Source organism: Aotus nancymaae, unplaced genomic scaffold (genome assembly GCF_030222135.1).
Source record: "Aotus nancymaae isolate 86718 unplaced genomic scaffold, 86718_ANA_hifiasm-v0.15.2.pri h1tg000006l, whole genome shotgun sequence".
Lineage (NCBI taxonomy): Eukaryota > Metazoa > Chordata > Mammalia > Primates > Aotidae > Aotus > Aotus nancymaae.
Genome location: NW_026988417.1, coordinates 7,241,119 through 7,257,030, shown reverse-complemented (window position 1 = coordinate 7,257,030; position 15,912 = coordinate 7,241,119). Strand labels below are relative to the sequence as shown.

At 47.6% G+C, this 15,912-nt stretch overlaps 1 protein-coding gene across 2 annotated transcripts in view; it reads right to left on the bottom strand.

Moving 5' to 3' along the window:
* The window catches only part of JAKMIP1 (janus kinase and microtubule interacting protein 1), a 180,240-nt gene that overhangs the window by 76,166 nt on the left and 88,162 nt on the right, over nucleotides 1-15,912 (bottom strand). For both annotated transcript variants that reach the window (XM_064365620.1, XM_064365617.1), the window contains 2 exons: nucleotides 12,785-13,060; nucleotides 5,823-6,317 (listed from right to left, as the gene is read on the bottom strand). In XM_064365620.1, coding sequence (XP_064221690.1) covers nucleotides 5,823-6,317; nucleotides 12,785-12,913 — 624 coding nt within the window. In that variant the 5' untranslated portion in view covers nucleotides 12,914-13,060. The remainder of the gene's footprint in view (nucleotides 1-5,822; nucleotides 6,318-12,784; nucleotides 13,061-15,912) is intronic.

Sequence of the window (15,912 nt, the reverse complement as noted above, 5' to 3'; positions counted from 1 at the left end):
GAAAGAAAAGGAAGAAGGAAATGAAAGAAAGAAGAAGCAAAAGAAGGAAGAGAGGAAGAAAAAGAAGAAAGAAAGTGAGGGAGGGAGGGAACGAAAAGAAAGAAGGAGTGAAGGAAGAAGGGAAGGAAAGAAGGACGATAGGAAGGAAGGGGAGAGAGAGACCAAGAGAAAGAAAGGAAGAAAGGAATGAAAGAAGAAAGGAAGGAAGGAAAATTAAAAATACAATGAAGAACAGAGAAGGAAACAGAAACCTCCATGATGTCAGCATCCAGAGGCAGCCCCTGCCAACCTGTCACCAGCTTCCCCTCCTTCTACATCTGCAAGACAGAGTACTGTCTTTGCAGCCACGCATCCTGTTTTTTTCAGTTTTATCCTTCTGTGTTCACATTCCCAAGTCCCTCTAGCTTGTCATAAATGCCTGAGTCATTGTCCTGACTCAGAAATTCGAGGCAGCAAATGTGGATGCAATAGACCATTGGCAGAACACACATGGCACCATCTGATCTGTACATAAGATTTTGTGCATGCTTTTGCACATTTCCTTCGGTAGACTCCTGGAAGTGGAATTAGCACACTGAAAGGCAGGAGCCTGCATAAAGCTGCTGTCTGCACAGAGGCAGGGGCATCTGCTTTGCATCACACTACAGAGGCTCTGGGCTTTCACAGTGAACAAGACAGACTCAGTCCCTGTCCTTACAGAACTTGGATCCTAGTAGGGGGAACCATGCAAGAAACAATCAAAGAGAGACAGGTAAAAATATCAGACGAGAAGTGCTGTGGCAAGGATGGGAAAAGATGGCAGTAACTGAGTGACTTGGGGCTGGTCTAGATGATGCTCAGGCAGGCCTCCCTGCACAGGGGACACTAAGGTGGGAGCCACTCAGTGAGAAAGAACCAGCCGTGCAAAGATCGGGGGCAGAGCACTCCTGGCCGAGGACACAGCGGGACCTGTGCAAAGGCCCTGAGGTGGAAAACAACCTGCCAAAGGCACCTGCTGTCTTCTCTTTTGATGCTTGAATTATACACCAACTTAAAAAAAATCCTGGCTAAGTTGATTGGGAATGATAGCATCCTGCTAGTTTAATTTGCATTTCATGACTGGTGAGGTTGAACTCATCTTTACATTTAATAAGCATTACTTTTCTTCTTTGTGAACTGTGTATTCCCATTCCTTGACTAATTATAGATTCCCATTGTTTCTCTTGTAAACGTGACAAACTTTTAATACACTGAGGATATTAACTCTCTGCCACATTGTTTAAAGCCTTTCCCAAGCTATATCTTCACTCCCCATTTTTCTAAAGGCCTGAACGCCATCTGTGCATCAAATACTCTGTTGAGGAAACAGGGTAGAACAATATTTGTCATTATCATTATAACAAATTCATTTTCAGATCCCATTGAACATTGCTTTAATCCTGTATCATTCAGAATTGAGTTTTTAAAGAGGATCAATGGCCTGAGACTGAGTATAAAATTCCCACTTAACTTTTACTCTGTAAACTGGGAGTATGGGTCCCTTATCTGAAATGCTTGGGACCAGAAATGTTTCAGATTTGAGGATTTTTGGATTTTGGAATATCTGTATATACATGATGAAATATCTTGATGATGAGACCAATTCTAAACATGAAATTCATTTACGTTGCACATACACCTTATACATATAGCAGAAAGGTAATTTTATACAATATTTTAAAATAATTTTGTGCATAAAACAGAAGTCCATGTACATTGAAACACCAGAAAGCAAAGGTCTCACTGTCACAGCCACCCAAGCAGACAGTCTGGGGTTGTTTGGTATTACCATCATTCCTGACTGTGAATTTATTTATTTATTTATTTATTTGGCCATCCCGGTGCCTAGGCAGTGTTGTTTCATTGTGTGTTTTTCTTCCTCTTATAAATATGCTCTTTTTAAGTGCAAATACAAGATCTACCATTAAACTTTTATCAATTCTATTTAAATTTCTGATTTTTCTTATTTTAAACACTTTGGAGTTTAATTTATATATCATGACTGTCACCCATTTTTAGTAAGTTTGCTGTGTCTATATATACACATACACACTATATATATGTATGTGTGTATATGTGTGTATATATATGTGTGTGTATATATAGACACACACTATATATATAGTATTTTTTTGCACATACATGTAGATGTACTTCTGGACTCTTCTGTTCCACTGACCTGTCTCTCTAACCTTCAGCCTTACTGTCTTGATTACTGTAGTTTTGTAAAAAACTTTGTTATAGGTTACATGAGACCTCCAATATTTTTCTTCTTCAAGATTGCCATTCCAAAACTTTTCAATTTTTACATCAAATTTAGAATCTACTTGCCAATGTCTGCATTTAAAAAAATCTGCTGGGAACCAGGCGCAGTGGCTCACTGTAATCCTAGCACTTTGGGAGGCCGAGGCAGGCAGATCACTTGAGATCAGGAGTTTGAGACCAGCCTGGCCAACACGGCAAAACCCCATCTCTATTACAAATACAAAAAAAAAAAAAAAAAAATTGCCAGGCATGGTGGTGGGTATCTGTAATTCCAGCACTCCAGCCTAGGCAACAGAGCAAGACTCTGTTTAAAAAAAAAAAAAAAGAAAAAAGAAAAGTCTGCTGAGATTTTGGTAAGAGATAGCACTGAATCTGTAGATCAATCATGGAAAAACTGATATCTATACTAAGTTTTCTAATCAATGAAAATGGTATCCCTTTCCATTGATTTAGATCTCTTTAAATTTTTCTCAGCAATGTTTTATAGTTTTCAAGGGAGACATCTTACACAACTTATATTAGATTTATTCCTAGGTATTTGAATTTTTTGGTGCTCTACTGTAAATGATATTTTTTTAAATTTCATTTTCCACTTGTTCACTGCTAACATATTGAAACAATTTATTTTTGTGTATGTACCTTGTATATATAGACATTGATAAATTCACTTATTAAGGTCATGACATGTTCTGAATGTATCCCACAAAAATTCATATGTTGAAACTTACCACCATTATGATAGTACTAAGAGTTAGGGCCTTTAAGAGGTGATTAATTCATGAGGGCAAAGCCTTTATGAAGGAGGTTAGTGACCTTATAAGAGAAATATGAGCTGCCTGCCTCTCTTCTGTCATTCCATTCCTTCTGCCATGTGAGGACATGGCATTCAAGGCACCATCTGAGAAGCAGAAACTGGGCCCTTGCCAGATACTGAACTTGCCAGTGCCTGGATCTTGGACTTCCCAACCTCCAGAATGATAAGAAATAAATTCCTATTATGTACAAATTACCCAGTCTGTGTTATTTTGCTATAGCAACAGTAATGAACTAAAACAGGTCTCTTAGATTTTCTACATCACAACCATAGCACCTGCAAATAATGAGTTTTCCTTTTTTTCTCCATCTTTAGAACTTTTATTTTATTGCCTTTTGTATTTGACATCCTGGCCAGTGCTATGTTGAATAGAAGTGGTAACAGTGAACATCTTCTTTGACCTTGAACTTGGGTGGGAAATGTTCAATATTTCATCATTATGTATATTGCTTGTAATAGATTTTTGATAGAACCATTTATCATGGTAGAGAAATTCCATTCTATTCCTGGTTTTCTGAGATTTTATATCATGAAGTTGAATTTTATCAACAGATTTTTCTGCATCTATTAATATAGGTTTTTTCTCTTTTATCCTATTATTATGTTGAATTATATTCACCAATTTTAGAATATTAAGCCAATCTTTGTATTCTCAGAATAAACACAGCTGGGTTATGACTTATTAGCCTTTCTATATATTTCTGGATTTGATATGTTAATATCTTGCTTGTATTCTTGTATCTATGTTCATAACAGGTAATCCAAAAGTTTCCTTATCTTGTAGTGTTATGGTTTTGAAATCAGAGTTACACTGGCTTCGTGAGTTAGTTAAAATATGTTTCTATTTCTCTATTTTCTGGAAGAGTTTGGCTAGAATTAGTTTTATTTCTTCCTCAAATACTTAAAAGAATTTACTTGTGAAGCCATCTAGGTCTGGGCATTTTTTCGTAGGGAAAGCTATAGGACTACTTAGATTTTCTATTTGTTGTAGTGTCAGTTTTGGTACATTGTGCTTATTCAGGGAATGTGTTCATTTCATCGAGGTTTCAAGTTTATGGGTCTATGCTGTTTCCAGTGGTTTTATTGTCTGTAGGAGCTGTAGTATTTCCCCCTTTACATTTTTGATATTGGTAACTTACTGTCTCTGTTTTGCTTTATCGATATTGCTAAATGTTTGCCAATTCATCAATTTTAATTAACTCTTGAATTTGTTGATTTTCTTTATTGATTTTATTTCAGTGTTTCTTGCTCTTTAAAATTTCCTTCCTTCTATTCTCTGGAGTTTAATTTGCTGTTTTCTTTTTTGAGATGGAAGCTTGAATGCTTGATTTTCAGCATTTCTTCTTTTTGTCTAAAACATGTTTTGCTCTAAGGACTAATTACAAGCCACAAAGTTTGACATGTGGTCTATTTTGATAGAAGTATATCACGTCCACAGTATTCTACAGTTGTGGAATTGAGTGCTCAGTCAGGTAAGTTCATGTTGGTTAATTGTGATGGTGAAATCTTGCATATCTTTATTCATTTTTTTTTGTCTGTGTTCTACTGCTTGCTGATAGAAATGTGTTTGTCCCCAACTATGACTGTGGATTTGTCTACTTCTTTTAGTTTTAATAGTTTTTTCTTTTATACATTTTGAGGTTTTGTTTATTGAATGCATTCCCACCGAATTGACCCTTTATTATTAAGTACTGTCCCTTTGTGTCTTTAGTATCACTTCCTGCCTTAGAGCCTTCGACATTAATACAGCCAGACCAGCTGTGCTTTGGGGAAGTGTTTGTACAATGTATCTCTCCCCATCCTCTTATGCTCAATGCCACCATGTCCTCATAATTAAGATGTCTCTCTTGTAAATATCACTGTTATTGTTTGATCCAGTCTGAAAATCTCAGCTTACTTTACTTCTTAGCCTCCTGCCCCACACAGCTTCAAAGTGTGGCAAATGCCCTGAGGGGCAGACTCCTCATGTGTTCCCGGCTGGCCCCCTCCCTTTGTCTCCGACGTCCAGTGAGGGCATGGGAGCTGTCACTCTGCCTTTCCAGCTGGGCTCACCGGCCTCCCCCATCACTCCAGAACTCGGGCAGGTCGCCTGTGCAGCAAGCTGGCCTAGATGGGGCTCCTCTGGTTTCCATTGTTTCATGCCCACCCTGATATGGCAAAAAGTCCTACTCATCTCTCCTAGGACATCCAATCTTCAGCCCACACCCAGAATCCACAGATGCCCCCAGGGAAGAAAGCAGCTGGCAACTCTCAGGCCACCTAGGCAGGGCTCTTTCCCCTTCCCTTTGGAATTTTAGCTCATCCACACTCCGCAGATCTCCAGTACCTTTCCAAACAGGACTATTTGCAATTTATACTTTTCCCTTGTTGTTGCAGCCAACTGGTCGGCCTCTTACCTGGAAGGTGGACGTCTGCTCCTGGCTGATGAAGTAAATGAATCAATAAATGCCTGGCACTTAGATTTGCGATCACGATGCATTCGCAACAACCCTGGCTAGTCTCCACTAAGCTCCTTTGACAAATGGGGAAACTGTTCTTTGAGCTGTTTCCCTGCAGCCCCAAAGCCTCCTTACCACACCCAAGACGGCAGGGACGTAGCTGGGGCCCCAGTGGTTTGAACAATGTCTGGAGCCCAGCAGGTCCTCGGGGTTGCGCATTTCCCCCACGCGTGCAGGGAGGGAAGGCTGCGAGCTCGCGCGCTGGCTGGGGAGGGGGCGGCACGTACCAGCCTGCGGATGTCGCGCTCGCACTCGCGCTTGATGCGGTGCACCTCGTCTTGGTGCGCCTGGTAGGCGGCGCGCAGGTCAGCGGCCTTGGTCTTGTCGGCCTGCATGCAGTTGCTGAGCGCCTCCTCCGCCTGCTTGCGCGCGGCCTTGAGCTCCAGGATCTCCTGCTGCAGCCGCAGGCGCTCTCCATCGAAGGCCCTGCGCGCCTCCTCGCGTGCCTCGGTCAGCAGCGCCGTCTTGACTTTGTCGGCCGCGCCGTCGCGCAGCACATTCAGCGTGGCCTGCAGCCGCTGCAGCTCGCCCTCCTTGATCTTGGCCGTGCGCGCCGCCTCCTGCTCGTGCTGCCGGATGAGCCCCTCGCGCAGCGCCTGCAGCTCCTTGGTCTTCTCCTCGTGCAGCTTGGCCTTGAGCTCGGAAATGTAGGCCGTGTGCCGCCGCTGCTCCTGCTCGCGCTCCAGCTTCGCCTCCTGCAGCCGCTCGCGCAGTTTGCCCACCTGCAGCCAGAGCGGCGAGAGAGCCGGTCAGGGTCAGGGAAAGGGTCACACCTGGGGTAGCTGGCCATAGCCTCCCCGTGCCCCAGAGACCCACCTGGGCCCACGTTCCCAAGGATTCCCTCTTCCACAATGCCCTACAGGCCTGACCGTCCTGCCAGCGCCACCTAGAATCTCTCCTGCTAGTTTCCTGAGGTTTTCCCTGGGGGTGGAAACCCTCTGAAGATGTTGGAAGGCATTCAAGCCTTTGACATCTGTTCCAGGTCGCAGATATATAAGGAAGGACAATTGCTAAATCACAGAACACACCCTGCAGAAACCATCACCAAGACTCAAAAGATTTTAAACCAGAAATGCATGTCCAGGGCCCCATGCATGGACTCTGGAGTTGGAGAAGACAGACCAGGCTTCTAAGTCATGGGGGGCAGTGGGTGGGGGCACCATTCTTGTTGAACAGGGTCCTGAGATGGGCTGGGGGCACCAATGCATCACCCACATTGCCACATTAACCTTTCACAGTCTTGGGAAGGAGGTAGCCCTCTCTCTCTCTCTTCCCTCCCCCTCCCCCCGCCCCGTCAACTTCTGTTTTATCATGAGGCAGCCAAGGCTCAGAGATGGTCTGGGTCCCTGCCTGGGGTGAGGGATGAGGGCCCTGCTACTGCCAGGCGACCCACCCCACCTTGAGCCTATCCATTTTTTCAGCAATTCAAAACGTTACTTATAAAATGTCCCAAGGGAGTGTGTTCTTAAAACACTTCAAAATGCTTTCTTTAACCTTTTTGTTTCAAATATCACTCAACACATTCCACAGGAACGCTTGACAAGCAGCTGTTTCCTGAATTCTGCCGTCCTGAAGACCTGAAATGAATTGCCTCTGATGGACAAGCTGCTTCCATGGAAAATGGCAACGTGTTCCCCCAGACCGCGCTGTAGCTAGCATAGTAACATGTTAACATGGACGTTAGGTGAGACGTTTTCCAATGACACCTGAGTATCAGTAAATCCTTACTTACAACAGCAGGGAGAGAAGCAAAGAAAACCAACTCAGGCAAACACACAAGACCAACATCTCCTTTCGCCAGACACAGTCATGGGAAGGAAGCCAGGCGACCAGTCCACTCTCTGCCCACCTTACCCTGGTGGCAGCAATCAGCATCTCTTCTTAGTGGATTTAGTAGCAGCAAGCCAGAACGTTAGCATTTAACAGAATTCTCCCGGTTAGAGATAAAATGTTTCTGACTGTTCCCCCTCCTTCGAGGCAACACTGTCTTAAGTCCCTGGTCAATGCCAACAGCCTTCTGGGGTCAGCAGGGTTAGATCCAGTGCGATCCTAATCTGCTCTGATGAACTGTGTTTCCCCGGGCAAATATCTCTACCTCTGTGGTGGCTGATGTCGTGGGTCGACTTGGCTGGGCACAGTGCCCAGTCGTTCGGTCAAACACCAGTCCAGGTGTGGTTGTGAAGGTATATTTTAGAAAAGATGGACATTCACATCAGTGGCTCAGGGTGAAGCCCAGTGCCTTCCACAATGTAGGTGGGCCTCATCCAATCAGTTGAAGGCTCTAAGAGAAAGACCAAGGTCCCCTGAGGGAGAAGGAACTCTGCCCCCAGACTGCTCCGGGACTCCGGGCTGCAAGATCAACCCTTGCCCGAATCTCCAGGCTGTTGGTCTGCCCTACACATTTCTGATTTGCCAGCCCCACAACTGCATAAGCCGATTCCTTAAAACTAACAACCTCTGTGTGTCTGTGTGTGTGTGTGTATGTGACAACCTATTGGTTCTGTTTCTCTGAAGAACCCTGACTACACAACCTTCCCAAGCTCCAGTTTCCTCTACTAGGAAACAGGGATGTCAAGAGCGGCCCCTCAAAGGCTCGTTGGGAGGAGGAAGATGAGGCGACTGTGGGTGGATGAATGGAAGTCTGTTATTGTGGTTCTGACTTTGCATGTCAGGTGTTGGCAGCCCTCGAGAGACAGTCACAGGTGGAAACGGAGTGAAGAACATGGAAGGCTGGGCAGAGGCCTATGCAGGGCAGCCCAGGGCGTCTGCAGGATGCTTCCTGGGAGGGGCAGAGGTGCTGCTGAGGCTGGTGATGCAAGCGTGTAGGGCCGGCATGGTGACAGAAAGGCAGGGGCCTGGGGACAGGGCCCTGCCTGGTCCCACCAGCTCTGCCCAAAGCTGCTGAGGGCCAAGTCCAGTGACATGATCTATGTGGCAGAGGGAGCACAGTGAGGTTGGGGTGGCCCCTGATGTGCACGGAGCACTCCCCCCAACCACTCCACCCAGCTGAGCAGGCCAAAAAAAGCCCCAAGCACTTTACCCCCAGGTGTCTCCAAGCTATTCCCCAAGTGTAGAGGCACCCACACCAACTGCTCCTCAGCACTTGGACTCTACATACAGCCATAGCACAAAGGCTGAGAGAGGGAGCATGCCCTAGGGGCAGAGTGGCTGGCGTGCAGAATTTATCTGAACCACCAGCACCACCCTCACTTTCCACTCCCACTCAGAGAGTGAGTCAGACTCTTCTCTTTCTATCACCATCCTCATCCAATCTGGCAGCGCTGGGTCTCCATGTCCAGGCCTGGCCACTTCCCCACTTTGCCCTTGCCTAAGCCACCTGCAGCAGCCCTCCCCACCACACCCTCCATGCTCAAAGCCCTCTAATCACATGGGTACATGTTAACTACTCTGAAACCATCATACATGTATAGTGTTGAACAAAGAAAGTGGATGGCAGATGGGAAGCCAGGTTTCCCACCTGGAATGACAGCTTATAGACAAGCATGAGGAGGCTGAAGTGATCCATGTGGCAGTGGCTTAGTATCGGTGACAACTGTAAAAACTCATGTTTAACTTTGTATGGATATAGATGTCATATATGGAAATATTTACAGGTATGTGTACATATGCAGGTCGGTATACACATTTATTTCCTTGTTCTGGCTGCTGAGAGGGCCTAGAAGGAATGACACCCCAGCAGCAATGAGCACACCTGGTGCTCAGATCTTGGTTTCTAATGCCATTCTCCAATAAAAGGAACCAGGATTCCTTAGAGAAATTGCTGGGTCTAGGGCTGGGGTAGGCACTATACAGATGAGCCTGGGGCATCGTATAATGCCAGAAAGTAAGGAAGTTCTCCAAGAAAAAAAAAAAAAAAAACCATGAAACTGCCTCTGTGAAGCCTTGGGTTCTGCTTCCCCATGCACCATTTTCCAATGCAATGCACCCAGGGCTGCTATATTGCTGGTTTCCTGTGAGCCTCTGTACCCATCTGGCTTGAGGGCAGGGGCTGTTTCTGAATTACTTCTAAACACTTCTCACTCAACCCAGGCACAGAGCACCTGTGCAGGGGGCTTACTGATGAATAAACAGACACATTTACCACCCTCCCTCATCCTACAGGGTTCAACAGGGATGCTCTGCTAAAATGCCAGCACTTTAAATGGGACATTGATGGCAATTATGAGATCATATCAAAGTAACACTTTAATACTTTGCAGTAACACTGCAAAGTTTGCATGTATGCTTTTTGTACCAGTCAATAAGCACATTGCTGAATTCTCAGAGAACTGAAATTCTCCCAGCAGCCAGATGGGTAAAGCCAACCTGAAGGGGCCACTGGGATGGCTGGATTGAGAAAATAAGTAGCCAGGGTGCATCCAAGTGGAAATTGCCACATGTCCCAGAGGCAGGGAGGCAGCCTGGTAATGGAGAGGCCCAGCCTGGGGTCTCCATGGGCCTGGCTTTCAACCCAGCAATACCACCTACTGTGCTGGCCTCATGTGTGGGGCTAAACTGTGTCCCCCCTGAAATTCACATGTTGAAGTGCTAACCCTCAGGACCTCAAGATTAATTGTGTTTGGAGACAGATCCTAATAAGGTCATTAGGGTGGGCCCTAATCCAATTTGCCTGGATTAGGCAATCTTTAGTAGAAGAAGGAATACAGACATGGATACACACAGAGGAGAAAGCCCTGTGAAGATGCAGGGAGAAGGCAGCCATCTTCAAGCCAAAGAGAGAGGCTTCAGAAGGAGCCAATACTAACACTTAGATCTGTGGCTGCTAGCCTCCAGGACTGTGAGACAGCAAATGTCTATTGTTTAAGCCGCTCCATCTGTGGGAATTGGTTATGGCAGCCCTGGCAAGCTAACACACCTGGGCAAGTCCCTGCCCTCTCCAACCCTTAGCTTGTTCACCTGTAACATGGGGGAAGGCACACCTGACCTCTCAGGTCACTGCCAGGGTCATGACACCCTCTAAAGCACCTGGTGCTATCTGCACAGTAGTCATGTAAATGTCACCCTGATGGTCATGTGAGAGTATGACAGGCAGCCTCGGGCCCTGTGTGTGACTGTCTCATTCATTCCTCAAACAACCCAGGAGGCAGACACATTAGAAATCCCCATCTACAGATGGGAAAACTGAAGCAGGGGGTTACACAGCTTATAAGACCTCCAGGCAGGGTTGGTGGTGGAGACAGGATGGAGCCCAGGCAGTGTGATGTGAGTGAGCAGCTTTCCCTGTCACCATAGATGCTGTTGCTACCTCCAGATACAGGCTCCCAGCCCCTGAAGCCCCAGCCATTCAGCCCCAGCCCTGGAGGTGATCTGGCCTCTTGACCTAGCTAAAGGGTGAACAGGTTGGATGCACTCCATGGCTAAAACAGGCTGGATGCACTCAACCTGGAATCTTGAACACCTAGGGATGGAGACAGGTGCATCTATCACCAAGTTCCAGAAGCTGAGGCCCCTGGTCCAGAACTCAGCCTCTGCTCTGTGTGGCCATCCAGAGCTGAGGCTGGAGCCAGAGTCCAGGCCCCAGCCCCATCCCCACCTGGGAGTTGGATCTGGCCCATCACCCCATTGAAGGCCTGAGTCCCAGCTCAACAAGACAGAGACACCTGCTGCAATCCCCCAAGCAGCCTCCACCCATCGCTCCAGGTGCTACAGCAGGAGATGGAGGGCACCTTCAGGACTTCAGGTAGACCCTCAACTGCTCAAGCCACCCAGGAGCAAGCCTGCATCTCCATCCCCTTTCTGTCCGCAGCCTGGCTGGTGACTCCTCTCTGGACTCACAGAGTCCTGGGATTGTTCTGTCCTCAAGCCCACCCAAGTCAGCACTAGGCCACCAAACAGGACTGCAGTGAGCCTGGGCACCAGATGTCAACTGGGCTTTTTATTGTATCCATTAACCAGATCCTCGTGACCATCTTAAACCAGGCAGCCATTATTACACCATAATAGCTGGTGTCAGATGAGAAGACAGAGGTTTCGGAGACTTTTAATCACCTGGCCAAGATCATGAGACCAGTTAGGGGACAAGCTGAGGCTTGAAACCAGGTCTGCCTAGAAAGCCTGTGCTCCTCCCCTCTGTGATAGCCTGTGCTTTAATTAGACTCCCAGCATCCAACCAGGCACTGTCCTGACCAGCTCCTGACCAGTTCAAATCTGCCCTAGGAGAGAGGAAAGTAGCTTATGTGCCAGAGCCAGCTCTGTTCCAAGCTTTTTACCTAGTAGAGTCCTGAGTCCAGACCACAGCCCCATCATGTCTGAAAAAGCATGTACAAGGCTTACAAGACCTCAAAGCAGCATAAATCAAAAATAAAATTCGAAGCCTCCTGACCATCTGAACAGACAGACCCCTCCTTTCGGCCAAGGGCATTCCAAAGCTAACCTGAAAAACTAGTTCAGGCCATGATGGGAAGTGGGGAAGTTGGGCATGCCTCACTGTGCCCTCCTTCCTTTTGGAATTTAGGAAAAGCTGGTACTGTCATGACCCCGCTGAATTAAACTAGACTTAGCCTGAGGATGCCTTCATGCATGAGTTCCCACATAATGAACTGCAACCTAACTTAGCAGGCAAACTAACTGAAAGCCTGACTTAGGAGCATTTTTAAACACACAGCCGAGGCTCAGCCAATCACAGCAGCCGAGCATAAGTAAATCGCAGATGACCCACATATCGAGGGTCAAGCTGTAACCAATCGAGTGGCCTCAGCACCTCTTCTGTTTTCCGTCCCCATGATGACTGCCATATGACCACATGCAGGTTCCTCTGAACCTGTTATGTTCTGGGGACTGCCCCATCCTCAAATCATTCTTTGCTCAGTTAAACTCTGCTAAACTGAATTTGTCAAAGATTTTTCTTTTAACATCCCCCATCTTGCAGGTAAGAGAAATCAAAGCATGGGGTGTTCAGCGGCTTGTCCAAGGTCACAGCAAGCACTGGTGGGGTCAGGACTCCTGCCCAGCAGTGTCTGTACTGCAAAGGGACAGGCCGCAGGCCAGAGAGGTGAAGTGCCCACCCTCGGCGCCTGGGACAGGCTCTCCACACAGGCCCCAGGGACAACACTACCCAAGGGCAACACTACCACAGGCCAGAGAGGTGAAGTGCCCACCCTCAGCACCTGGAACAGGCTCTCCACAAAGGCGCCAGGGACAACAGTGCTCAGCTGGCACCAGCCCCCACCTTGCTCTTTTCCTGCTGGAACTCGATCTGAATGCTGGTCAACTTGGCCCGCAGCTCCTCGTTGGCCATCTGCACCGGGTCCGTCTCCATCTCGGGCTTCTCGCCCTTGCTCCGGCCTTTCTTCGACATGCTTCCTCTTGGGTCAAGGTGCTGAGATCCTGCGGTTCACACCCGTTCACGCGTGCCAGCCAGCAGGCGCAGCTACCAGCTCCACCGTGCTAACCAGTCGCGCAGGGCTCAGCTCGCCCTCCGAGGAAACCACCATCACTTGGGATCCTGAGGGAAGGAGGGAAACTGAGTTATCAGAGAGAGAAGGGTGGGGAGCTGGTGTCCCTGCCTAGGGCACTGCGGGTCAGGCACCTGCCACTCCCAGGACTGACCTAGAGCCTCCCCAATGGGGGCTGCAGCAGAATCTCTTGGAGGTTCTTAAGGCGAGGAGTCCTGGGCCCACCCCTAGAGAATCTGATTTGCATTTCTAACAAGCTCCCAGGTGAGGCTCCCAGGTGACCACACCTTGAGTAGTTTCAATCCATCCTGCCCCCATCAAGATGAGACCAGCTCATCTCAGCAGCCTGCAGACCACGGTCTGCCAACATCAGTGAACCTGAGTCTCCCAAGGTGCTTCTTCCAAAAATCAGGGCTCTGACCCTCACCCAGAGCTCAACATGAAGAATGTAGTGGGCCAGGAAATCTGCATTTCCATCCACAGTCCCAGCAATTCCAGAGCAGGGTCTGAGGACCACACTTTGAGAAATGGGCTTTTCGATTTCAGAGGTTAGTGGTTCCCTTCCCTACTAGATAGATGATGTCACTCAGTGTTACAGATGAGGAAACTGAGACACACAGAGGTTGATTGCCAGTGATGTCACTCAGCTACTGAGAGAGGAAACAGTATGAACCTGATCAAGGTCCACAGCTGGAAGCGGGTGAGCCAGGACTGAGCCTAACCACCACCCCGAGCTGCCTCAGAAAGCCACCTCTGCTCTCCCTTCCCGTCACACATCTCCTGATCATTTTCCATCTCACAAACTGTAATTTACTTAGTTCTCATCTATGTCCCCTCCATGAGGATGCGTTCCCAGTAAGCAAGGCCTGGGTCTGCTCTGCCCCCACTGTATCCTCCATGCCTAGAAGAGAGGGCAGCCCATAAGATGCTTTCCATCCAGATCCGCGGAGTGAGTCAATGAATGAATGAGTGAGTGAGTGACAGCAGGAGAGTCATGAGGTGCCCGTCATGTGCCAGGGCTTGTGGCAGGAGCAGGGAATCCCATCCCATCGTCCTTGGAACACCCGGAGAAAGAGTATTTTACTAAGCCTATTTTAGAGATGAGGAAATAATGCACAGAGAGGTGAGGTAATCTACCTAAGTCCACACAGCCCATGAGTGGTGGCGCTGGGATTAGATTACCTAGGGAACGAATGCAGTGAGGAGGGAACACTCCAGTGTCGAGAAGTGCTAACTTGGGAGGTTGGGCAGAAGGGACAAAATTGGCAAGGGAGGCCATGAACAAGACTGAAGGAGGGAAAGCACCAGAGAGGCTGCAGAAGATCATGCGTCTAGAAGGAAGACGCCAACAGCAGGCAGTCCCGAAGAGGTCAAGGTGAGGACCTGAAGCTAGCCACTGGACTCGGCCGCCTGGAATCCATGTGACCTCAGCCTGTGGGTGGGAGGTGCAGGAAGTACAGAGGTGCCCAGGAATGGTCTGGGTGGGGTCTCTGCAATGCCAGTGTGTTGGCAAGGTGCAGATGCTCAGTGGCCATGAACTGAAGTCAGGCATGCCCTGCTAGCCCTGGGGCCCTGGGACATCCTTCCAAACTACAAAATCTGGGAGGCAGTGATGGAGGCCAGCTGCCTTCCTCCTGAACAGGAGAGATCGGTGTTTCTCAACACTCCATGAAGGATTATTCTGGGCTCATCAACATCCCCGCTGATCGATTCCAGAAAGGTACATTCTGTCTTCAGATAAATATGAACTCCATTTGCCTTGATCTGACTTAGAGCTTGATACATAATTCATTCCTCGCCTCCTCCGACCTGCCGCTTTTATAACCATAGCGGTTCTCAGAAATCAGCCTTCCAGTCTGAAGTACACCTCCCCATACCCTGATCAGCAGCAAGACACACAAAATACAACACCTCAGAAAGGAAGCTTACTCCTTTTTATTCCTTTCCGTTGCCATTTCTAGGAATGTGCCTTAAGGAAATACCAGAGATACAGTCTCTGATAAAAACACTTGGATGTTCATCCCAATAACACAACGCTCAGCAGAAGGGATAGATTAAGTAAATGAAGTCTAAGCCCTGACAGCAGACTCCACATAGCAAAAGGTCAGTGTCACAAAGAGTGAAAAAGGCAAAATAAAAATCAGGCTGGGTGTGGTGGCTCACGCCTATAATACCAGCACTTTGGGAGGCAGAGATGGGAGGATCACCTGAGGTCAGGAGTTTGAGACTGGCCTGGCCAACATGGTGAAACCCCCATCTACTAAAAATACAAAAAATTTAGCTGAGCTGAGGCAAGATCGTGCCATTGCACCCCAGCCTGGGAGACTCTGTCTCAAAATAAATAAATAAATAAATAACAAATACAATTTATAGTCTTAATTTTCTGCTATATATATAATACACACACACACACACACATATTTGCTCATTCTTTTCACTCAGTCATAAATATGTGTTGAGCACCTGCAAGGTGCCAGCCCTGCACCCTGGGCATATGGCGGAAAGGACGTGGCAGCCACCCCTCCAGGAAACGGACAGGACCCCCCAGGGGGATGCAGTTACAGGTGATACCTATTTTCTTCTTTAGACTCTTTTAGATAAGTACATTTTTCTATTTCAATGACTGCTTTTCAGAAGAAACAGTGCATTATTTTTAAGAAAGGCAAGAAAAATATCTGCAATTAGCGAGGAAGGACACTAGAAAAAAGCTGAAGAGAAAGCAAATGGACCACACCCACAGGGGCAGCCCACCAGGCTCACAGGCAGGATGGGGCAGCTGCAGGTCTGCCTACTCTTTGGGCTGCCAGTGGGAGAAAGGGTGCCCTGCGCTGTGTGTCAACTGTCAGCTCCTCTGGGTCAGGACCTTAGCTTTCACCTTCATGTGCCCCACCCTGTGTCCACA